The 26,027-nt window shown below is 35.9% G+C and overlaps 2 protein-coding genes across 3 annotated transcripts; one reads left to right on the plus strand and one right to left on the minus strand.

The window, feature by feature from the left end:
• Positions 1-12,156: 12,156 nt before the first annotated feature.
• LOC122305740 lies at positions 12,157-12,779 on the minus strand. The gene has a single exon (XM_043118299.1). The coding sequence runs from the start codon at positions 12,579-12,581 to the stop codon at positions 12,186-12,188; it is 396 nt and encodes a 131-aa protein (XP_042974233.1). The 5' UTR covers positions 12,582-12,779; the 3' UTR covers positions 12,157-12,185.
• A 1,669-nt stretch (positions 12,780-14,448) lies between these two features.
• On the plus strand, positions 14,449-18,210 carry LOC122304041 (receptor-like protein kinase HSL1). Of its 2 annotated transcripts, none has more exons than XM_043116069.1 (3): positions 14,449-17,104; positions 17,343-17,723; positions 17,809-18,210. In XM_043116069.1, the coding sequence occupies exons 1-3, from the start codon at positions 14,524-14,526 to the stop codon at positions 17,865-17,867; spliced, it is 3,021 nt and encodes a 1,006-aa protein (XP_042972003.1). In that variant the 5' UTR covers positions 14,449-14,523; the 3' UTR covers positions 17,868-18,210. The 2 variants fall into 2 exon arrangements, with proteins under 2 accessions (XP_042972003.1, XP_042972004.1); XM_043116070.1 differs by having other exon boundaries at positions 17,812-18,210.
• The last annotated feature ends 7,817 nt before the right edge of the window (positions 18,211-26,027 follow it).

Here is a 26,027-nt window from a genome sequence, read left to right on the forward strand (position 1 = left end):
TAAATTTTTAAATAAAATATAATAAATATTCTTTAATCATTTAATATTATATCGTGAAATAATAAAAATTAAAATAATAAATAAAATTATTCAAAATCAATATGCCACAATATTCTAATATTATTCAAACAGTTTTGGCTTTTGCTTTGAGCATCAACCTTCAAGTGAAAAAAATAAAAATAAAAAGACGTGGTTTGAACGTCAAGAAATTAATTTTAAAAGGTCACTACTTAAATTTTTATAGTTATTTTTATTTTTATTCTGAATTGATATAATATACTATAAAATAATATTATTTTTAGAAAAATGTTATAATTATAAAGAGATCATATAAAATTATATTTATTTTATAAAAAAAATAATTTTATAATTTAATCTATCGTATCATATCATCTCAATTTATAAATTTATTTTTATTTAATTAAAATATTTTTCTTGTTTCTATTTAAAATTTATAGATAAATTTATTTTTATATGATTAAAATATTTATCTTATGAGTAAAATAAAAACATTTATCTTATTTCTATTCACAGTTTACTTTCTCAGAGGAGTGATAATTTTCTGCAGCGGGCCTCAAAAGAAAATTGATGCCTGGCTCTGTGATGCTCACTCCTCTTTTCCGTAGAAGTTTCAAACCTTCAAGATATCTTTTATCTCTGTCTGAGTGAGTTTTAAAAAAAAAATCTAGTCGTAACTATAAATAAATATTAATATATGTACTAATTAAATATGATTAGTTAAAAAATAAATTTTATTAAAAATAATATTATTTTAAATTTTAAATATCAAATAATCAATATCAATACATAAATTAATATATAATTTTATTTATATTAACAAAACTCTTTTTTTTTTTTTTTCGCTAGAATTCATCTATTTCACATTTGAGTAGTTGACCAGAGAGTGGACTCGGGCAGTGAAAGTTATGATTCTTACCACCTACCATATACCCACACCCATCCTTTGCTTTTTATATACGATAATGATTAAAATTTGTTTCTTTTACCTCCTCCTCCTACTCCTCCTCTTTTTTTTTTTTTTTTAAGGCAAACAATATTATATATATATATATATGAAACTATGTGATTACAAGATACAAGATTTTAAAAGACTGAAAGTCTCTAATAATCATCTCAAAATATACAAAAACAATACCAAAGAAAAAAAAAACGGATTTCAGAGCCAAAAACTTGGCTCCTACCTAATCCCACTAAGGACCTAATGTATTTCTAAAATAATTTGATAAACAGACTATTAAACTATGACTTAAAATCGTAGCTAAGAAAAGTATACTACTTTTTATTGATTTGGTCTGGCTAAAGAGGATTCTCACGACTACTTTATCTTTATCCTTGATTAGGAAAAATGAAAATATAGGAATGTAGCAACTAGAAGATGTGCCGATATATGCGCCACCCTATGTAGAGAAAAGGTAGCCAGTTTAGAGAGAACCGAGGCACTGGCCCTGACGGAGCTACGCGTGGCAGCAGGGGACTTGTCTAGTTGTTGAACCCAAGGTTTCAAAATTTGTGTAATTATATATCTACACATAGATTTTGATGATAACAAATGAATTCAAAGAATAAAGAAGTTTCAAACTCAAGTTGTCTACACAATGGAGTCAAGCACATCAAAGAAACAAGCATAAGCAAGAAGGGAACAAGTTCACATTAAAATTATAGAGTATAGTTGTAAATCTCTTAAAAATTTGAAATTAGGATTAAGGTTCAAAATTAATATTTTATCATAAAGCATTAAAATACTTTTTCTACATGTGCATGAATATTTTGAAAATTAAATTTGAAAATTCTGAAAGATGATTTATTGTCATCTTTCACATGTGCATACCTTGATTAAAGGGTTGAATTTTGAAAATATTAAAGATGATTGATTGTCATCTTTCACATGTGCATGTTTGATTTGAATATTTTCAAAAATGATTGATGTTTTTTTAGACTTATACAAAAGGTAGATGATTTTGTTTGAAAAATTTGAAAAGTAAACTGTGCTCCTTTTGTCATATACAAAAAGTAAAAGATTATGTTTAAATTTTTTGAAAAGGAAAGTGTGCTCCTTTTGTTTTGTCATATACAAAAAGTAAAAGATTATGTTTGAATTTTTTGAAAATGGGAAAGTGTGCTCCTTTTGTTATATGCTAAAAGTAAAAGATTAGGTTTGATTTTTTTGAAAAGGTGAATGATATTGTCTTTGACATGTGAATCTTTTTAAATTTGAATATGAAGTCTCATATGCCCATAAATAGATCATTTGATAGCTCCATATTCATAACATCAAGAGCATACAACATTCATTCAAAGCTTTCATTATCTCTTCTCTAAGTATTGAGCTTTAATCCTTGTTCATTTTGAGAGATATAGTTTGCGCTGTATTGTTCTTATTTCACTCATTGAGGAGTGTTTTCTGATAACCTACCCACTATCAGCTCTTGTATTAGAAAAATGGTGTATATAACCCTTGTGCATGTAGAAAGTGTTCTACACGGGAAATAGTTAAATCACCACGTGTAAAGTGATTGCAAGTGTAAAGGATGTTCTACACGGATCCTTTGTATCGGTGTTGGTCAAAGGTATAATAGGTTTCTATCTCCACCTGAAGGAGGTTGAATAGTGAATTTGAGAATCCTCAATGGGTAGCTTGAGGCAAGGACGCAGGTAGTGGGGTCGAACCTTGGTAACATACTGAGTTTGCTTCCCTCTTACCCTTACTCTTTATATTTATTGTTATTTCATATTTTGTTTATATTTTATATTATATATTTGATTTATAATTGTTATTTTTTTAATACAACTCAATTCACCCCCCTCTTGTGTTGTCATCTGGGCAACAATTGGTATCAGAGCTAAGAGCTCTATTATAAGATTCACTATTTTTTGAGTTAAGATCTTATGGCTAACATTACAGTTTCATTTGGTGAAAGTCAATCTAGTAGTCGGCCTCCACTCTTTTGTGGAGATAATTACTCATTTTGGAAAGTTAGAATGAGAATATTTCTTCAGGCTCAAGGTAGAGAAATCTGGAAATGTATTGTAAATGGACTTTATATTCCAACAAAAGTGGTTGGTGGAGTAAAGGTCAAAAAGGAAGAAGAAGAGTTTGATCGTGAAGACGATAGACTTTATACTTTAAATTTAACTGTTATGAATTTATTATATAATGTTCTTAATGGAAATGAATTAATAGAATAATGAATTGCGCTACAGCAAAAGAAATTTGGGATAACTTGGAAGTAACTTATGAAGGAAATTCGCAAGTCAAGGAATCAAAAATTTATATTCTTACTCATGAATATGAAATATTTAAGATGAATGATGATGAATCTATTTCTAGTATGCACACTCATTTTACTAATATCATAAACAGCTCGATAGCTTTTGGTAAAGTTTATTCCAAGGTGGAGATAGTAAGAAAAATTCTCAACTCTTTACCAAAACATTGGGAATCAAAAATTACAGCGATTTTTGAAGTTAGAGACCTCAAGAAGCTCGAAATCAATGAACTCATCGGGTCACTTATCACCTATGAGTACACATTTAAAAAATGAGAAGAAGGAAAGCCAAAGAAGAGCTTGACACTTAAACCTGTTCCTCATGAAAGTGAAAGTGATGACGATGAGGAAAATGAAGACAAAAATGAAGAAATTGCGATGATAACAAGAAGAATTCAGAGGTTTTTAAAGAAAAATAAAACTCCTCCGAGAAAATCCTTCAAAAAGTTTTCCAAGAAAGATTCAAGTAAAAATGACACTTTAATTTGTTATAAATGCAATAAGCCTAGTCATATCAAGCCAGATTGTCCTCTGTTAAAGAAAGATCGAAACAAGGGGAAGAAAGCAATGAAAGCTATATGGGATGATGATTCAAGTAGCTCAGATAGTGAAGCAAGCAATGGAGAATCAGCAAATCTTTGTCTTATGGCTAAATATGACATTGAGGTAACAAATCTTGATAATATTGAAAATCTTTCATATGAAAAATTGCAAAATATTTTAGAAGAAGTATACGAGAAATTTGAAAAATTGGGTATCAAGTATACTGCTTTGAAAAAGAAAAATTCTTCTTTCACAAACGAAATTGATATTTTAAGAAAAGAAAGTATCATTTTGAAAGATGAAAATCTTGAGTTGAATAAGAAGAAAATTGATTTAGAAAATATTGTTGAAAAATTTACGAATGGAAAAAGAAATTTTGAAAAACTTCTTGGTAGTCAAAGATGTGTTTTTGACAAGGCAGGCTTGAGATATATGCCAAAACAAAAATATAAACCTTATAAAAATTTATTTGATAATCATTCTACATCAAAAACCAATATTCAAAATTCTTTTCATAAAAAAAATTTTGTCAAAAAAAGATATTATTATAATCATTCAAGTTCTTCATATATGTCACATGCTATTTGCAATTTCTGTAATAGAAATGGTCATAATTATCATACTTGTCCTATTAGAAGAAATCATACAATGACTATTAGGGCCATATGGGTACTTAAAAATCTTGTTTCTTCTAATACTAATAAATAAAGAATCCAAAGAACTTGGATACCAAGAAAAATCATTTTAATTGTTTTTATAAGTATGCATGAAGTCATCCACAAGCAAAAACAAATCGTTTTTAAATAGTGGATGTTCAAGACACATGACGGGAGACAAGACTAAGTTCTTTAATTTTAGATCTAAAGAAGAAGGACACGTGACATTTGGAGACAACTCGAAAGGGAAGATCGTGGGAATAGGTAAAATTGGTAATGAATCTTCTCTCATAATTGAAGATGTTCTACTTGTTGAAGGTCTAAAACATAATCTTTTGAGCATAAGTCAATTATGTGATAAAAGATTTACAGTTACTTTCAAAATGGATAAATGCATTATTTTGAATGATCATGATTTTAATATTTGTTTTATTGCTTCTAGAAGTAACAATGTTTATACAATCGATTTTGAAGAAATTACCTCACAAGATGCGATTTATTTTTCAGCTCAAAATGAAACTAGTTGGGTATGGCATAAAAGATTAGGTCATGCCAACATAGAACTTATTTCCAAACTTTCAAAAAATGATCTTGTGAGAGGTTTACCAAAAATAAATTTTTTTAAAGATAAAATTTGTAATGCATGCCAATTTGGTAAATAATCAAAAACTTCTTTTAAAATCAAGAAATATATTTTCACTACTAGATCATTGCAACTGATACACATTGATGTTTTTGGACCAAATAGAGTTGCAAGTCTAGGAGGAAAATGTTATGCATTTGTTATTGTTGATGATTTCTCTAGATATACTTGGATCATCTTTCTTGCTCATAAAGATGAGGCACATAATGTCTTTACCAAGTTATGCAAGAGAATTCAAAAAGAAAATGGTTATACTATTTCAAGTATCTGAAGTGATAGGGGAAAAGAGTTTGTTAATAAAAATATTGAAACATTTTGTGATGAAAATGGTTTTGTGCATAATTTTTCTGCTCTTCGAACTCCTCAACAAAATGGATATGTAGAGAGAAAAAATAGATATCTTCAAGAGATGGCAAGAACAATGCTCAATGAGAACAACTTGCCTAGTTATTTTTGAGCCGAAACAGTAAGTACTGCATGTTATGTTCTAAATAGAGTTATGCTAAGGTCTAAATTAGATAAAATCCCCTATGAGCTTTGGAATGAGAAAAAATCCAACATTGGTTACTTTCATGTATTTAGATGCAAATGTTTTATTTTGAATGATAGGGATAATTTAGGCAAGTTTGATGCAAAATCTAATGAAGGTATTTTTCTCGGGTATTCTACTAATAGTAAAGCTTATAGAGTATTCAATAAAAAGACTTTAACTGTACAAGAATCTATGCATGTAGTATTTGATGAATCTAATTTTTCACTTTCCAAGAAATCTATTGATGAAGAAACAGGAGGTATAAATAATACGGAAAGTCTCAATCTCAACAAATAGAACCTAATAGAAGAAGTTCAATATGGAACCATCAGAAAAGATCATCAAAATTTAATACAAGATGCAACCAAACAAGAGAAATTTGTGAAAGATCATCCAGTGGAACAAATTTTGGGAGAACCTTCACGAGGTGTAAGTACTCGATCATCTCTTAGAAATATTTGCAATTATACTGTTTTTCTATCTCAGATTGAACCCAAAAATATTGATGATGCACTTCTTGATAAATTTTAGATTCTAGCTATGCAAGAAGAGTTGAATCAATTTGAAAGAAATGATGTTTGGACACTTGTTTCTAAACCCAAAAATCATACTATTATTGGAACAAAATAGATTTTTAGAAATAAGAAAGATGAGTCTGTAGTCATTACTAGAAATAAGGCTTGACTTGTAGCCCAAGGTTTTAATCAAGAAGAAGAAATTGATTATGATGAGACATATGCACCAGTCACAAGATTAGAAGCTATTCGAATGCTACTTGCATATGCTTGTTATAAAGATTTCAAACTTTTTCAAATGGATGTTAAAAGTGTTTTCTTAAATGATTTTATAAATGAAGAGGTATATATTGAGCAACTTCTAGGTTTTGAAAATCAAATTTCCCCAAATCATGTTTTCAAACTCATAAAAGCATTATATGGACTCAAACAAGCTCCTAGAGCTTGATACGAGAGACTCAGTGGTTTCTTAATTGAAAAAGGTTTTTCAAGAGGAAAAATCGATACAACTCTTTTTATTAAGGAATTACTAAAAAAGTTTGGGATAGAAGGTGCTAAGGAAATTGGAATACCAATGAGCCCGTCAACTAAACTTGATAAAGATGAAACCGATAAACCAGTTGACTCGAAAGTATATCGAGGTATGATTGGTAGCTTATTATATTTGACAGCCAATAGACCAAATATTATGTTTAGTGTGTGCTTATGTGCACACTTTCTATCATCTCCAAAAGAATCACATTTAATTATAGTTAAGCGCATTCTTAGATATCTTAGTGGTACAATTAACCTAGGATTATGGTACCCTAAGCACACATCTTTCGATCTAATCAGCTACACAGATGCAGATTATGCTGGCTATAAAATAGATCGAAAAAGTACTAGTAGAGCATGCTATTTCTTAGGTCATGCACTAGTTTCCTGATTTAGTAAAAAATAAAATTCCGTTGCACTATCTACTGCTCAGGTAGAATATGTTGTTACGGGTAGTTGTTGTGCTTAAGTTCTCTACATGAAGCAACAACTTGAAGATTTTAAACTCATATATAATCACATTCCAATCAAATGTGATAATACAAGTGTTATAAATCTTTCAAAGAATCCAATACAACATTCTAGAACTAGGCATATTGAAATAAGATATCATTTTTCTCGAGATCATGTACAGAAAGGCGATATAGTACCAGAGTTCACAAACACACACAATCAGTTAGCAGATATTTTCACAAAACCTTTATCAGAAGATAGATTATGTATGATTAGAAGAAAAATAGGTATGATGCATGCTATGAATATCTCTTAAAAGATAGACCAGAGTCAATAAAAATAGAGATACATTTTTTAAATATTTTTACATAAACTTAAGATTCTTAGCCTCATGTTTGAAACGCTCATTCTCTTCATACAATATCATATCATTTTTATCCATGGGAGCCGGCAAGCGGAATGAAGAATCTAATAAAGATTTCAACTGTTTATTCTTCTGCTGAATGATTCCTTCCCTTATGTGAGACTCTTAAACAATTCGTTGAAGTACAACAATTTGTTCTTTGAGCTTTTCAATTTCATGATTAATGGCTTATAGTTGTTGGGAAAAAGCAACAATAGAGGAAGAGTAGCGAGTCCCAAGACTCACCAAGTCATAGATAGCATCAGAATCTGACTTATTAGCTAAATTATTATTTTCTTGCTGCAACATGGCACCAATGGCAGCTGCAGAAAGGACAGGAGGTTGAGTTGCAGAATGCCTCATAGATGGATTTAGAGAAATGTTAGAAGAATGAGCCATTGAGAAAAGAATAGAAGGCTTAAAACGAGAATGTTGAAGGAATACAGATTAGTTATAGAGATGAGAAGAAAACTGGATGCGGATTGGATGAACTTTAAGACTGATTTTATAGAGATAGCATAAAGAACCAAACGAGCTAACATCCAAGTCAAAGAGCAATGTGATTTTTTTTCCCGATCGGTGAAAATGACATTGTTTAGAAACTTGGAGCCTTCAATCTCGTTGGTCAACAATATCAGGTGATTTTTTTCAAATCTCCAGCCACACTTGTCGAGTTACAGACGGATCTAATTTTTTTTCAACTATCTACAGTGTCTGCTAACGCACCATTTTCTTTAGTCCATTTACTTGTTACAGATCCTTTTTAATGATGCCAAAAGGGGAAAAAGTGTTAGATTAGAGTATTAATATTGTTTGAATTGCTAAACTTGTTATATATGCTTGGAATTATATTTATACTTTTGCTTGAAAAACTAACGCACATTCTCAGAGGGAGCTTAAGTATTAATACAAGTTTCAAATTCTATCAAGTATTTGTTATCATAAAAAAGGGGGAGATTGTTGAACCCAAAGTTTCAAGTTTTGTGTAATTATATATCTACACATGGATTTTGATGATAACAAATGAATTCAAAGAATAAAGAAGTTTCAAGCTCAAGTTGTCTACATAATGGAGTCAAGCACATCAAGGAAACAAGCATGAGTAAGAAGGGAATAAGTTCACATTAAAGTTATAGAGTAATGTTGTAAATCTCTTAAAAATTCAAAATTAGGATTAAGGTTCAAAATTAATATTTTATCATAAAGCATTAAAATACTTTTTCTACATGTGCATGAATATTTTGAAAATTAAATTTGAAAATTTTGAAAGATGATTGATTGTCATCTTTCACATGTGCATACCTTGATTAAATGGTTGAACTTTGAAAATATTAAAGATGATTGATTGTCATCTTTCACATGTGCATGTTTTATTTGAATACTTTCAAAAGTGATTGATGCTTTTTTAGACTTATACAAAAGGTAGATGATTTTGTTTGAAAAATTTGAAAAGTAAAGTGTGTTCCTTTTGTCATATACAAAAAGTAAAAGATTAGGTGTGAATATTTTGAAAAGGAAAGTGTGCTCCTTTTGTCATATGCAAAAAGTAAAAGATTAGATTTGAATTCTTTGAATGTGCTCCTTTTGTCATATGCCAAAAGTAAAAGATTAGATTTGATTTTTTTGAAAAAGTGAATGATGTTGTCTTTGACATGTGAATCTTTTTAAATTTGAATATGAAATCTTATATGCTTATAAATAGATCATTTGAGAGCTTCACATTCACAATATCAAGAGCATACAACATTCATTCAAAGCTTTCATTCTCTCTTCTCTAAGTATTGAGCCTTAATCCTTGTTCATTTTGAGAGATATAGTTTGCGCTGTATTGTTCTTATTTCACTCATTGATGAGTGTTTTCTGATAATCTACCCACTATCAACTCTTGTATCAGAAAAATGGTGTGTATAACCCTTGTGCGTGTAGAAAGTGTTTTACACAGGGAATAGTTAAATCACTACTTGTAAGGTGATTGCAAGTGTAGAGGGTGTTCTACACAGATCCTTTGTAGCGGTGTTGGTCAAAGGTGTAATAGGTTTCTATCTTCACCTGAAGGAGGTTGAATAGTGAATTTGGAAATCCTCAAAGAGCAGCTTGAGGTGAGGACGTAGGCAGTAGGGCCGAACCTTGTTAACATACTGAGTTTGCTTCTCTCTTACCCTTACTATTTATATTTATTGCTATTTCATATTTTGTTTATATTTTATATTATATATTTGATTTATAATTGTTATTTTTTTAATACAACTCAATTCACCCCCCTCTTGTGTTAGTCATCTGGGCAACACTAGTCATGGCCACGCTTGGATTTCAGCGCACAGACAACCACATGTGAGCAACACGCACCACTCTAATTTGCAGTTTTCTCCTGCCTTTCGATACATCAAAGGCTGGGGAGTCTAAAGGTAGGGCATGTGTTGGTCTTTGAAGTCTGGCGAGCAATAGATCGGAACACTATAGTGCTACGGGCAAAAACTTGTAAAAAAACAAAAAAAGACTATATAAACACAGAAAAAGACTGGACAGGCGGAGGGAGGGAGGAGCTGAAACTCCACCCCCTTGGCCGAGCGACTATGGCTGGCTGACTAGGCAGTGGGCGGAAAACTAAGCTAGAGAGAAAAGAGAAAAGTTATGACTGTTTTGCGCATGCAAATTTGTTTCTTTTACTTACTATTAAAGAAGTGACTACTAATAATATAAAAATGTTAAAACTCTCGAATTTGAGAGGTTTTTCTAGCCGAATTCTTTTTTTTTTTTCAATTTTTGTACTTAGTAATTAAGTAAATTTTTTAAGGAAAATGATAAATGCAAGCGCCTAATACAAATGGCGCGCAACCGGCTTGTCCACGTCACTCCTATTTTATTTTAAAAATATATAAAAAATGATTGAAAGAAAAGATTAAAAAAAGAGAAAAAAAAGAAAAAAAGTGCATTGAACTTGTCGACCAGTAACTTCGGTAAAGCATTGGTCTCAGTAGCAGTCCCAACAAACAAATACTGGGTTTCTCGCTTCGTCTTCGTTGTCTTGGTCATTCTCTCCTCCACGATCGTCCCCTATTTTCAGGTAAATTTATTTATTTGTGTTTATGTTCTTTTTTTTTTCCCTTCCTCGTTCTCTATTTTCTTGGAAACCGAAATTGGTCTGTGTAAATCTGCAGAAGTGCCACGCAGAAATTCAAGTGAATGAGCTGAGCTTCAAACCCTCATCGCCGTTTTCGATTGCGCTCGAAGCCCTTCAGAAGCAAATTGGGTTTGCCTTTTTCTTTCCTTGATTCTGTCTTTTTCTGACTTCTAATTTATTATCTTCGCTTGGTTGCTCGGATTACGTATGACAAGAAACGGCTCCTGAGACCAACTTTGTAAAGGAACGGCTCCTTTCTGACACCGTTGGTTGGCCCTTAGAGCCCCTGACGACAGCCATCTCCCCTTAGAAAGCCCTAGCGAAACCAGAGCAAAAGGAAATCTTTGGCTCCATAGTTGTTGGTCTCCTAATTCAAAACCAAATCAGACGAAGATGAAGAAGAAAACCCAGCTAAAAATTGAAATCGAATTTTGTTTTTGCTTTCATCTGTAGCTCCATAGTTGCTTTCATCTTTTACAAAACGGTACGTTTTTATTTTATTTAACCACGCCAGTCGCGCTTACATGGCGCTTATATGGGACGACTGTCCCCAGTAGAATTGATTTCTTAAAGGATTCGGTGAGTTTTCGGTACCTTTTTTCAGTACCCCTGCTCTTAATAATATTTTTTCTTAAATTCGTTAAAATTATTTAAAAATATTAAAAAAATATAAATAAAAAGAAAAAAAATTAAAATGTAAATTTTGTAGGCACAACCAACTGTCAGTGTTGTCACTGTTCGACGACAGTAGAGCACACTTTAATATTTTCTTCGACTCAAGTCCAAGCATCTTCGTTATAACAACGTGCAGTTCACACTACTTTTGTTGAAAATAATAATAATAATAATAATAATAAGAATAATAAGAATAATAATAAGAGTATTTTTATATTATATACAAAATTATTTAAATATGTAATAAAAATTCATAATAAAAAGTAAAATTTATTTGTAAGCAATTTATTTGTAACCAAAGGACTCAATAATCAATAGATATTATATATCTTTTTTCCTTTTTTCTAAAATAATCCTTTTCTACTTTCTCCCGAAATGGTGGATGCACATTTTAGTTTTTAGAATAAAAATGACGTCATTAATTATTTCTTAAATTTTTTTTCATTGGCTTCCGTAGAAGCTTCAAACCTTCCAGATATCTTTATCTCTTTCTGAGAGCATTGGTATTGGCTTCATCAAACCTATCTTTAAAATTTGATGAAAAGTACATATTTTCCATAACTCCAAAATCTCCTTAACCATATCTCTACATTGGATTAGTCATGTGATTCATCAAAATAATAATATAATATTATTTTTTAATAATAATATTTATGATAATTTTTTATTAATAACCAAGAGGCAGATAGCTTAAAGGTATACAAAAACAGAATCAGCCACTGAAGTCTGCTCACAGAGAGAGCGGGATATAGCTCCAATTGCCAAAGAGGCAGGGGAGTAATAGTCAATGGCTAAGATGTCGGTGGTGATAATGCCAAGAGTGTCAACAGAGAGCGCCGGGAGCGGGGAGAAGAGCCTGATGGAGCCGAGAAGGAACCGGATCACGTCCTCTTGAGTCAACCAGCAGAATTCGCGGCCGTTGTGGATGGTAGTAGGGCCGGTGGTCGAGGGTTTTTGGAGCTGTTTTCTTCTTGAATAGCTGCTTAGTTTGGTTTGTATCGGTACCACAAGGTTCTGGGCTCCTTGCAGAATCAGATCGATGGCTTCCCACAATCTGAAAAGACAAGAAAAACAGATTCACGTTTTGCAGAGCTTGCTTGAAACAGGGGAGGTTAAACAGATTCACGTTTTTGGAGCTTGCAGAAACAGGCGCCTTCAGGGCAGCAGAAGGAGAAAACAGATTCTCATCCCTGCAAAGATAGCATATCACATCCACCATGCACACCTTGCCAACGCAACGGCACTCACAGCCAACGCCGACGTTGTTGTGACCAAACTCAACCTTGGCCGAGTGATCGACGCAGTCCCATACACTGATGAAGTTGTCGTCGGTATTTTTCAAGGCCGCGAAAGCGTCAGCGACGGTGGCAGAAATGGGCAAGGACCTCAGGGCTGGTTTGCCGAGACAGAGGTCTGATAAAATCGGTTATGCGTGAAGAATCCGAGAGATTTCGTTTCTGTTGATGGCAAAAAATGAAAAAGAGAGGCATGGGGGAGAGAAAACGCGGGGAGGAAAAAGGAGAGAGGGAAGAGAGAGGGAAAATAAAACCATCGGTTGGGCATTAAAAATGGAATAAAATAAGCTAAAGATGAATGTGCAGTGCTCCTTCAAATTTGAAAGAAACGAAAGAATTACTGTAGGTCAAAACTTCAGATTTTATGTTTGCCGAGACCAATGCAGCGGTATTTCTCACACGTTCATCAATTTATGCATTTGCATTGGCTTTTGATGAAGCCAATGCCAATGCTCTGAGTGAATCTTTTTGCCTCTAGAATTCATCTCTTTCGCATTTGAGTCGTTGACCGCAGAGTGGACTCTGGCAGTGAAAGTTGATTCTTACCACCCTACCATATACGCTACACCCATCCTTCGCTTTTTATATTGGATAAGGAAAATGCTTGTGTGCCGCCTCCTCGTGCCCCCTCAAAGTGACCGCTGGTCATCAAAAAAATTTTTTTTTTAATTTTTTTTTACTTAGTGATTAAGGAAGTGATTTTAAGTGTATTGATATTTTTTTTATATTTTTTAAAAATGTTTAAATATATTAAAAAAATCTGAAACGAAAAATGAAAAAAAAAAAAAAAAAATTTGACCGTGCGGTCAAATGGAGCGGTGCACTCTGGGCGGCAGAGTAGCACCGTCCATTGGATAATGTTACTGTACCTCTCTCTATTCAGAAAATATATCATCTTCTTATTAAAATTTTTTTAAATTTTAATTTAAGTTTTAAAATAATAACAATATTAAAAAAATAATTTTTTAATAATATTTTATTTAACTTCTATTTTTTTATTTAATATTATTTTATTCATATCTGAATACAAACTAATCTTATATCGTTTAACTTTTTTAAAATTTATTTTTTTATTTACAAATTAAATAAGTGATTATTAATGGATTGTAATTTTTTTCATATTTTTAAAATGATTTAAAAATATTAAAATAATATGAATAAAAAGGATAAAAAAATTAAAAAAAATGAATTTTGGATGCACAACCAAGCTGTCACCGTTGGGCGGCACTAGAGCACTCTTTTATATTTTCTTTGACTCAAGTCCAAGCATATTCATTATAACAATGGACAATTCACACCACCTTTTTTGAAAATAATAATAATAATAATGATACTTTTTATATTACATACAAAATTATTTAAAATATTTAATAAAAATTCATAATGAAAAAGTGAAATTTATTTGTAAGAAATTTTTACTTTCGCATCAAAGGACTCAATAATCAATATATATATATATATATCTTTTTCCTTTTTTCTAAAATAATCCTCTTCTACTTTCTCCCAAAATGTAGGATTCGCATTTTAGTTTTTAGAATAAAAATGACGTCATTAATTATTTTCTAAATTGTTTTCAATGGCTTCCAGTTTTTATACTTTATACTTCTTATAAGGCTACTTGTAAATTTTTAAATATCATGTGACATATGAATATCAATAATGTTATATTTTGCAAGTGTACATTTTAATACTTTTATAAACAGCATTAGTCATAAAAGATTTTCTTTTTCTTTTTGAAAATGTATAGTTCTAAGTGGGCCCTCTCCACCACGTTTTCCCCTCCACCACGCTTCTTCAAATCCCACAATCCAACCTTTGCATCAGCAAACGAAACCAAACCTCTCTCTCGAATCCGAACAAGCAAAAATGATGTCGCGGCTACTCTTCTTTGTGGTCGGGCTACTGCTCTTCGTCTCTTCTCCTCTGACTCTGTGTCTAAGCCAAGATGGCCTTTTTCTGCAGCAAGTCAAGCGCAGCCTCTCCGACCCTACTCACTCCCTTTCCAACTGGAATGAGCGCGACGCCACCCCTTGCAACTGGACCGGCATCGGCTGCGACCACGTCACTCTTCGTGTCACCTCCGTCGACCTCTCCTCCTTTCAGCTCGCCGGTTCCTTCCCCATCTTCCTTTGCCGCCTTCCCTCTCTCATCTTCCTCTCTCTCCCCTACAACTCCATTGGCTCTTCCCTCACCCCCAATATCTCCTCTTGTCAGTCTCTCCAGTACCTTGACTTGGCTCAGAACCTCCTGGTTGGTCCCATCCCGGATACGCTCTCTCAGATCCCGAGTCTCCGGCATTTGAACCTCTCCTCTAACAACTTCTCGGGAGGTATTCCTGCCAGTTTTGGAGAGTTTCGGCGACTCGAAACGCTGAACCTGGCTGCTAACTTACTAAACGGTTCGATACCCACTTCTCTGGGTAACATTTCGAGTCTGAAAGAGCTTCTGCTTGCTCTTAACTCGCTCTCGCAGAGTCCGCTACCTAGTGAACTCGGCAACCTGACGAACCTCGAGGTGCTTTGGCTAGCCCGATGTGACCTCGTGGGTCAGATTCCGGCGACTATTGGTCGGCTGACTCGCCTTATAAACCTCGATTTGTCCAGCAACGGACTCACAGGCTCAATCCCGTGGTCTATCACGGGGATGAAAAGTATTGTCCAAATCGAGCTATACGGCAACTCACTCTCCGGCGTGTTACCTTCGGGGATGTCGAACTTGACAAAGTTGTTGAGACTAGACGTGTCGATGAACAATTTTACGGGGACAATTCCGGACGACTTGTGTGGCTTACCACTCGAGTCGTTGAATGTCAACGATAATCGCTTCGAGGGTTCTTTATCCGAGAGTATAACTCGGTCAGCAAATCTGTCCGAACTCAAACTCTTCAACAACATACTCAGTGGTCCATTGCCGAGCCAACTCGGCAAGAACTCGCCCTTGCGGATCCTTGACGTTTCGTACAATGGATTTTCCGGCGAAATTCCAAGCCATTTGTGTGAGAATGGTGCGTTAGAAGACCTTATTTTGATGGTCAATTCATTTTCTGGGAAAATTCCTGAGAGTCTGGGAAATTGCCAGAGCTTAAGCCGGGTCCGGCTTAAGCACAATAAGCTGTCGGGCACCGTTCCTGAAAGATTATGGGGCTTACCTCATGTGTCCTTGCTTGAGCTCGAGGATAATTCATTGTCTGGAGACATTTCTACGATGATTTCTGGTGCACATAATCTGTCCCAGTTGATGATTTCGAGTAACCTTTTTTCAGGTTTGATACCCGAGGAGATTGGCTCACTCGGAAATCTTGTTGAGTTTTCGGGCAGTAATAATAGGCTAACGGGTCTCCCCGGAAGTTTGGTGAAGTTGAGTGGATTGACCACGCTTGATCTTAGCGATAATGAGCTTTCGGGCGAGATACCGGTGGGAATCCAAGCTTGGAAGAAGCTCAATGAGCTTAATTTGGCCAACAACAGGTTATATGGTGAAATTCCAAGTGAAATTGGGGGCTTGCAGGTGCTTAATTACCTTGATCTTTCCGGGAATCTGTTTTCTGGGAAAATCCCACTGGAGTTGCAAAACTTGAAGCTCAATTTGCTGAATTTGTCGAATAATAGGTTGACCGGGAGCCTTCCTCCTTTTTATGCCAATGAGAATTATAGGAGTAGCTTTGTGGGCAATCCGGGCTTGTGCGGTGACCTTCCTGATCTTTGTCCTAGGATTGGTGGAAGAAAGGGAAGGGCCGATTTTTGGGTACTCGGGTTAATCTTTGGGCTTGCGGCCGTCGTTCTTGTTGTTGGGGTGGTGTGGTTCTATTGGAAGTACCAGACTTTCATGAAGAACAAGAAAGGAATTGCAATGTCTAAGTGGAGGTCATTCCATAAACTTAGTTTTAGTGCAATCGAAATTCTCGATTGTCTTCGTGAAGATAGCGTGATTGGTAGTGGAGCTTCAGGGAAAGTTTATAAGGTTGTGCTTAGCAATGGTGACGTGGCAGCGGTGAAGAAATTATGCGGAGGAACAAAGAAAGTAGATGGGACTGTTGATTCTGAGAAAGATGAGTTTAAAGCTGAAGTTGAAACATTGGGAAGGATTAGGCACAAGAATATTGTGAGGTTATGGTGTTGTTATGACACTGGGGATTGCAAGCTTCTGGTGTACGAATACATGCCCAATGGAAGCTTGGGGGATGTATTGCGTGGTAGCAAGGGAGGCTTGTTGGATTGGCCAACAAGGTATAATATTGCTCTGGATGCGGCTGAAGGGCTCTCTTATCTGCATCATGACTGTGTTCCACCCATTGTTCATAGGGACGTGAAATCGAACAATATATTGTTAGATGGAGAGTTTAGAGCTAGAGTTGCGGACTTCGGAGTTGCTAAAGCTGTAGCAACAGTCAGTAAAGGGGAGGAAGCCATGTCTGTGATTGCAGGCTCTTGTGGCTACATTGCTCCAGGTTTGTCAGCATATTACATGGTCACTTGCCGATACAATTAGTTAACACTAACTTGAGATATAATTTGCTAATCCAGGTTTCTCAATTTTGGTTGAGAGCAATTTTAAATTAGTCGGTTCAAATGGTTCTCATCCACTTCAAAATCATTTTGTTTTACTGCAAAAAACTTGATAGATCACCAGTTAAACGTCACTTGCTTATTTCTAATCTAGTCTGCTTTGATTTGAAATTGATGCAGAATATGCTTATACACTTAACGTGAATGAAAAGAGCGACATCTATAGCTTTGGAGTGGTCATTTTGGAGTTGGTAACTGGTAGGCTCCCAACCGATCCTGAGTTTGGAGAGAGAGATTTGGTAAAATGGGTCTGCACCACCTTAGACCAGAAAGGAGTCGACTATGTAATTGACGGTAATCTCGATTCCAAGTACAAGAAAGAGATAGGCAAAGTTCTCGACATTGGCCTCATGTGCACTGCCATACTTCCCATTAGCCGCCCTCCAATGCGAAAGGTGGTTAAATTGTTGCAGGAGGTTGTCGCAGAGAAAAAGACAAAGACAGCTAAGAAGGATGGGATGTTCTCCCCGTATTACTACGAAGAGGCCTCTGAACAAGGAGGTATAGTTTAAATACCTCACTTTAGATGAAAAAGGATTCCAGTGTGAGTTCTAAAATTCTCATGGTCTTGTGTTTGGTTTCATAGTAGGAAAAGAAGAGATTGCAGCTGATGAGAAAGAGATGGAGAGGGAGATTTCTGCATGATATTCCCACTTTGAAAATAATATGGTGTACCTTGACGAGGCAGCAGATTTGTACGTTCATAGAATGTAGCCATTTTACTACCCTGATTCCTCCTTTGTTAGGCGACTGTTAGATACGAGTGTTAAAAATTCCAGAAATGAAAACCTATTTTCCCGTCAGCAAATGCGATGATCCTATTACACGTGAACTTTGAAAAACTTGCAGAGTTCACTTTTCTACTTTCTAAAGTATCAGGTCTTTGTAGTTGCTTTTCATCTTCAAATTAGGTGAACGAAACATGCAAATGCAATAAATGTTCAAATAGTAGCGTGATTTTCGATCAGAAACAGCTATGATTCTCATACTTTATGGACTTCAAAAATTGCGGATGTACTTTTGGGTTGTGTTCCTCGTTTGTGTCCTAAAACTCTACTGTGCAATCACTGCAGTTGTTCCAACTGGCAGAAAAATGCTATTTTTCTTTCTTTGTTTCTTTTTGAAAACTGTCTGAATCTCGCTATTAATTGTGAGTAGAAGGTGTGGCTTCTGTTCTTCGACAGCAGTGTAGTCTAACGAGATTGGGACCAGCACCTTTTATAGTTTGAAAATGTCAAAGATGCAGTCTGGACGCCAAATTTGACTTAAGAAGTAAAAGCAATAAATTGTTGATCTAGAAAGTCAGCAATTGGGTCTGCATCATTACTTTGAGGTCTCTTATTATCGGCTTTTTCATGAAAAATACGTATATTGGACATGTCTAACCATAGATAAACTTCTTGTTTAATATAAATGTATCATGTTTCTGTCTGTTTTCTTTATTCATGGGCTGTTTGGCGTTTCATGCATGGCGTAGAACGGCACATACTGTGCACATTTTATTGCTTTGACCATTCGATCAAAGCTAGAAGAAAACAAATGGGTAACAAACGTTGTATGACATATATGTGTGCCATATTTATATATGTCATGCGGCCTGCAGATTGTGGCCTGAGCTTCTACGTACAGATAGAGATAAGAGGTGGTAGGATTGTCCACCGACCCGAATTAGGTACATATCGGTTGGTCGATACCTAAGTGCCCGATCTGATAATGATTCCGGAAGACATGATGAGTTTTCCAACCCAACCCGACTCATATAGATAGACAAAGACAGTAATAATACTAGAGATTATCCTGAAGAGAAGGTGGACAAGTAAAAGAAGAGAAGTGTTGAGACTTGAGAATAATGAGGGAGTTGGGTTATAGGGTACTGATGAAACTGCAGGAGAGCTAAGCGAGAGAGAGGTGTGCTATTTAAAATGGGTATTGGGTATTACTTGAGAAGAAACGAAAACGGGTGCAGTAAAACCCGTTTCCAATTCCACATACAAATGGGTCAAGTTTTCGGGTTGGGTCGAAAATCAGACGGGTTTGATACACGGTTTATTTGTTCAGTCCTACCACCTAGAGTTTTGGTAAGGTTGTAAATGAGTGGCTCTGTCGAAGACTGCACTTGATATTATAGCTTATTTGAATGAACTGTCCTTAGTTTATTTTTTAAATATTTAAATTTGAGATTTTAATTTAAAATGATAAAATAATGTGAAATGAACTGAGCCAAACTCCATTTTTGATTGAGCTCAAGCTGTTGGAATGCCGAGCCGAACTCGAGTACAGCCTACAAAAAGGTCTCGAGCGCGAACTTGAAATCTCACTATGAGCCAAAGCCTGATAACACAAATCTGGACTCGATTCTATTATTGCTCTAGCTTTTAAACAACCTATCATCTCTGATTGGTTGCTTTCGTTCTCTATGCTATCGTCTCTTATTTTGTGATATTTGGTTGATTCTTCTAAAAATTTAATGCAAGACTCAATTTTATTGTCTTAGATCATTAGAACTTGGATACTAAATGAAAGTTTCTGGCTGTGTAATTTGATTGAGTTCGAACGAATAGTGGGTGATCAAGTTTTTTTTATTTAATTTTTATTTGAATAATTTTGAGCTCAAGTTCATCATCAAGTCACATTTTATGTTAACAAAAAGCTCATTTATTATTCTAGTGTACGTGCTCGAGTTTGTTGTTGAGCTATTCACTACAACAAATACCTCTTTTTCCCGCTAGGGATTTTAGTGGCAAAAAGCCTCAATTTTGGGTGAAAAACTATTTTTTTCACCAATTTTAATAGTGGGGGGGAGCTTGTAGAAAAAAACTGGTGATATAAGGTATCTTTTTCCACCAGAAGCCCAACTTGTGAAAAATACCTACCTTTTCTCGAAAAACTGCGGACAAAGGCTTCTGAACTCGTCGAAAATATCATAGCATTTGGGTGTGAATCGTGGCAAAAAAAAGTATTTCTAACAAAATACTTTCGCCGCAAAGTTATATTTCCGGCAAAACATTGGCTGCAAATGCCTATTTGTGAAAAACTCTTATAAATTTTCTAAAAAAATGTATTTTCTTCGAGTTATATTCGCCACAAATGTTAAAAGATTTCCCAAAAATAAAAAATAAAAATTATAAAAGCATGAAAATGAGACTGAGCCAAAAATATTAAAAAGAAATGGTCTAGTATAAGCTAAAATTCTATATACTGTCCAGGAGAACTAAATTTATACTCATAATAATTTCAAAAAAAAATATAAAATTATGCTAACATGTTTGTTTCGGAAGTGTTTCACACTCCTGCACGCGCCCACTACCAACATGTAGCAAGTAGATCAAGAAAGGCTTGGAGGATATAAATGACTCCCATGTCTAAGTCAGATGACTTTGGAGTTAAATAAACAACGGAAGTTCTATTCACTTACCTGATTAGTCTTTCTCCCCTCATGTATATCAAGGTTGGATTGGGTTAACCTTTACTTTTGCAACAACCTTATCTCTCGTTTAAATTATGTTTGTGTCAATGATTTGAACTCCCCTCTTTATCTAATCTTGTTTGACCATTGGGGGATTATTTGAATTTGTCTAATTGGTATACAATTCGTTAGATTTCCCTCCCGTGAACACGAGACGAATCTAGGATGGAAGGCCCATTGGTGCAAGCCTCAAGAGCCAACCTCACGTTGATGTTTAAGAGGGAATAAGATGCAAACAGAATCTCTCTGTTAATGAAATCACTTCATTCTCAAATTCAATATCAAAATCGACAATTGCCTTTCTTCTCCATGAATACCATATTTAAAGGATTATATGTATTATAAATCAGGAAATAAATTAGGAAGGGATTGCCAATCCAATATGGCAACAGAGTCTTGCGGGAATAATTTAAGAAAGAGTTAACAACTAATCAACAAAAGTTTGAAATAAATAGATAAGAGTTGATAAGGATTCTAGCAGCTGAATAGGTCCTCATCTCCCCCCACGATTTAAGGAGTAGTTTTGCCTGGGTACCATGCTTCCTATTTGCATCAATTGCCGGCCACTCAGAAGAACTTGACTCCGGCAAGTTTTGAAGAACATAGGCAACAAATAAATCTGGGTGAAGTCGATTGAGCTCCGAAGCTTGTAGCCAAACAAAGTCAGACTGGGGATGGTTTTCCCATTGTACTAAAAACTTGTAATAACCTCCTCGCTGAGTAGTAACAAATTGGTGGTCTAGTATTGACGCAATTTCATCTCTTGGGGCTGTATTCTTGGGAACGCAAATAACTGCATCTTGTTGGGTATTTAGATCCGAGGCTGGTGGTAATGTTTCTTCCAAACCATGAAATTGAGTGAGATCTTCAATGTTGAAAATAGGGTTGATCCCATAGTCAGTAGGTAACTCAATGACGTAGGCGTTAGGACCCAGCTACTTAACCACCTTAAAAGGTCCTGCACGCCGAGCATGTAGCTTATTGAAACTCCCAGGAGGAAAACATTTAGGCTTTAAGCGGATAAGAACCATGTCACCAACCTAAAATTGCTTGTCCTTCCACCTAGTATTTGTAGCGGTGGAATATGCTTCCATGCTGAGGGTCAGACGCCGCTTGACTTCTTCATGAATGTCCTTCATGTAACTAGAGAAATCCAACGTAGCTTCACTGGGTCTAGAAGGAAATGTTAGTGAGTGGAGGTCCAATGGAGTGTGGGGGCGAAAGCCAAATACCACTTCAAATGGCTTGCAACTAGTGGAGCGATTAATAGAGTTATTGAAAGTGAACTCTCCCTGTGGTAACATGAAGTCCCAACTTGCTGCATGGTCTGCTACTAAACATCTCAATAAGTTTCCTACACTCCAGTTTGTTACTTCGATTTGGCCGTCGGTTTGAGGGTGAAATGCATTAGAGAACAGTAGCTTCGTCCCCATTTTGGCCCACAAAGTCTTCCAAAAATAACTCATGAACTTAACATCTCGGTCGGACACTATAGAGGCTGGAACACCATGCAGTCGAATCACTTCTTGTAAAAATAGTGCCGCTGTTTTGGATGCATCATAAGTCTTGTGACATGGAATGAAATGAGCCATCTTTGAAAAGCGATCCACTACCACCATTATGGAATCATGCTGTCGTAGTGTCTTGGGTAATCCAAGCACAAAATCCATACTAATGTGCTGCTAAGGTCTATCTGGAATTGGAAGAGGGGGGTATAAAGACCCGCTTGCTGTTTGGTGCCTTTGTTTATTTGAAAAATCTTACAACGAGCCACAACCTTATGCACGTCGTGACGTAGTCAAGGCCAAAAGAATTTGTCGGAGACCATGGCAAATATGGAGCACAGTACCTAGGCGGAGACTACTTCTTAAATCATGGGGGGAGATGAGGACCTATTCAGCTGCTAGAATCCTTATCAACTCTTATCTATTTATTTCAAACTTTTGTTGCTTAGTTGTTAACTCTTTCTTAAATTATTCCCGCAAGACTCTGTTGCCATATTGGCAATCCCTTCCTAATTTATTTCTTGATTTATAGCACATGTAATCCTTTAAATATGGTATTCATGGAGAAAAAAGGCAGTTGCCGATTTTGATATTGAATTTGAGAACGAAGTGAGTTCATTAACAGAGAGATTCTGTTTGCATCTTATTCCCTCTTGAACGTCAATGTGAGGTTGGCTATTGAGGCTTGCACCATTTTTGGCATCAGTGCAAGGTTTTCCTCCTCAAGGAACTCAGTATTTCATGCCTGTAACTCGCAGTGGTAATTCTTACGATATGGCAAATAACCAAAACCCAAACACTGATCTACCCTAACTACAAGCACAGATCACCCAACTTGCATCTGTTTTGGAACAGATCAATCAAAGGCTGGATACAATGGAGGAACATTGAACTCGAGATGAGTTTGGACCTCAAAATAGGAGGGTGCGTAGGCCTCCTCCGAAAGATGAAGTAGATGGCAGTGAAGGGAACGAAGAGGATGAGTATTACAGGGAGAGGAACAGGCAATTTGGTGATCATGAAACTCACTTTGGGCGGAATGGTCGTGAATTTCCCAAGGGGCGAAGAGGACATGGCTTCGACCGTCACCCTTTTGACGAACCAGCCAAGGGAATTAAGATAGATGTTCCATATTTTTTTGGAAAACTAGATCCCAATGCTTTTGAAGATTGGTTGACGGCCATTGAGGATTATTTTGATTGGTTCTCTGTGTCCGAGGATAGAAAAGTTCGTTATGTCCATATGAAATTAAAAGGACATGCACAAGCTTGGTGGGGTAGTGTGGAAGAACAACTACGCTGTACTCAACGTGCATCGGTGTCTAATTGGGAAGAAATGAAGGAGCAGCTGAAAGAGAAATATTTGCCTATTGACTACGAGCAAATTATGTTTGAAGAGATGCTGCAACTGAGGCAAGGGACATTGATTGTCGACCAGTATATAGATCGCTTCCATGAATTGACAGTTTGCAGCAAGGTGGTGGAAAACAAACAACAAACACTAGCTCGTTACTGCACGTGCTTACGTAATGAACTGTGAAAAGAGATGCAAATAGCATGGCTCCTAAGCTCCATTTCCCGTTTGATTTTTCTACAAGCAGCACGTTTGAGAACCATTCGGGGTAGTGGGTTTCTTTTATGAACCAAGCCACCAGGAGTCAATCTACCTCTTCTATAATGGATGTGTACTTCTTAGTACTAAAGCTTCTCTTCCTTTGCTTAATTGGCTCACATCTAAGTTGACACTTAGTCGATGCTATATGATTTCCTTGTCAATTATAGGCATGTCCTTGTGACTCCAAGCAGAAATATCTTGGTGTTCATCAAGTAGCTACTTCAGTCACTGTCTCTCTCTACTTTTCATTTTGGTCTCAATTCTCACCATGGCTTCGAGCTGGGTTTGATCAATGGTGATTAATTCAAGAGTCTCTTCAGCCTCACCCTGCTTCAGAGCATCCTCGTTCCTTGTCTCCACTTCATGCACTAGTATTGTTGGTGGGGGAGGTGGGAAAGGCTCATTCAATGCTTGAGTCTCGACCATCTTCACGTCTCTCTCTCCATCCCCGAGTTCCTGTACATAACACTCATGGGCAAAAACTTACTCGCCGTGTACTTGCCCTATTTTTGTTTCCATGAAAAATTTCATTTTTAGGTGGTAAGTGGAGGTAGCAACTCTGAGGGCATTCAATGTTGGTCTCCCAATAATAGCATAGTAGGATGACCAGCTCTTAACCACCAAGAAATCTATCAGTGTGGTGGTTGTGTAAAGGCCTAACCCAGCCACTAGTAGGGTGATCGAGCCTATGGGCTGTACTACTTCTCCTGAAAGTCCCTTTAATGTGGGTGGGAGTTGGGCATAACCTACTTTGGTTAATCCCCATGTTTATGAAAGCATCCCATAAAAGGACTTCAGTCGAGCTACCATTGTTAATCAATATTCTTCAGGTGGTGTAATTGGCCACTAGCATGGTCACCACTAATGCATCATCGTGCGGATAGGTTACTCCTTTGCAATCCTCTTCACTGAAAGATATTGTAGCCATTGGTGGAGCCCTTGGCTGTTTTGTCAGCCTCTCGATGTTGAAGATTTCCCATATCTAGCTTGGCATGTGTAGGCCTTTCGCCCGGAGGAGGTGGGGCCACCGGCCAAGAATCCTCCTGCGATTGTGCGGATTTCTCCAAAAGGTGGATTAGACCGGTCCATGCTATGGCAAGGAGCTTGGTCGTGGGGCTCTCTTGTCTTGTTTTGTTTGATCACCTGGGGGGTGTAGAATTTTGGGCAACTAATTGTTCGAGCTTGCAATTGTCTTGCATTTCTTCGATATTATGTTTTAGGATATGACAATCTTATGTTTAGTGTCCCCTAACATTGTGATACGTGCAAATTTTTGGGACAATTGCTCGCAACCGTCATTCTAGAAAGGTTCCTTGGTTCTTTCCTTAATGCTCATGCTAGAGTATTTCGCCTTGGCATTTATGGTTTCGTGCAATACCTGTTGTTTCTCGCCTCTTGTCACACTTGTTCTATTTTTCCCTTGAGTCACTTTCTCGATCTTTCCTTTGACCTCATTTCCTACTTTGATCTTCCATTTGTTCTATCTTTGATCTTCTTGTGTGGTTAGAGCTTGTAGTGTGTCTACTGTAGTGACAAAATCATCTACCTTGTCCATGAACTCGGGCAATGTATCTCTGGGTTTTTGCACCAGCTTGATCCTTAAGGGTCTTTTGGGCCAGATTCTTTCTAACAAGGCTGCTAGCATGATTTTTTCATCCTAATCGTCAGTCATCATTTATATTTTTTATTAAAGCGTGCTAGGTAAGTTTTCAAGTTGTAGTGAACCCAATTCTGACTGATTCGAGATAGTCAATCTACCAAGGAAGAAGAAGAAGAAGTAGAGAGAATTTAGAGAGAGAGAAGAGTTTGAGTAAATTCTGAGAGTGAGAGTTAGTTGGTTCCCAGCTCGAGCTTTTATAGTGGATTCCTTTGAGTTACAAACGACAACGTATTACAAGTAAATGAATTAATGAAACGATGTGCTTCACTAACTACTCAGTTCCATCACCTAAAACAACAACATAATTGTGCTTTACTAACTACTCAATCTCACTACATAAAACGACAGTGTAACAATTCCACATTCTTATTATTTATACAACATCATTTCTGACTTCAACTATAACTGACAAAATAGCCATAGCATCTTCGAGGAACCTCAATGACTTCTGTCCAGACTTCTACGATCAAGAGCACTTCATCCATCTCCATTCAAATCCATGACTCAAGCTTTCATCTTCTCTTTGTTTCATGGTGAAGAGATATGTGGTGAGTCTCTTT

Source organism: Carya illinoinensis, chromosome 3 (genome assembly GCF_018687715.1).
Source record: "Carya illinoinensis cultivar Pawnee chromosome 3, C.illinoinensisPawnee_v1, whole genome shotgun sequence".
Taxonomy (NCBI): domain Eukaryota; kingdom Viridiplantae; phylum Streptophyta; class Magnoliopsida; order Fagales; family Juglandaceae; genus Carya; species Carya illinoinensis.

What these genes read in the sequence shown, in the direction of transcription:
- LOC122305740 (XM_043118299.1), bottom strand. Translation starts at nt 12,581, where the DNA reads ATGGTGGATGTGATATGCTATCTTTGCAGGGATGAGAATCTGTTTTCT.
- LOC122304041 (XM_043116069.1), top strand. Translation starts at nt 14,524, where the DNA reads ATGATGTCGCGGCTACTCTTCTTTGTGGTCGGGCTACTGCTCTTCGTC. An exon ending in TTGTGGCTACATTGCTCCAG is followed by an intron (nt 17,105 to 17,342) that starts GTTTGTCAGCAT and finishes AAATTGATGCAG; the next exon opens with AATATGCTTATACACTTAAC. An exon ending in AGAGGCCTCTGAACAAGGAG is followed by an intron (nt 17,724 to 17,808) that starts GTATAGTTTAAA and finishes TTGGTTTCATAG; the next exon opens with TAGGAAAAGAAGAGATTGCA.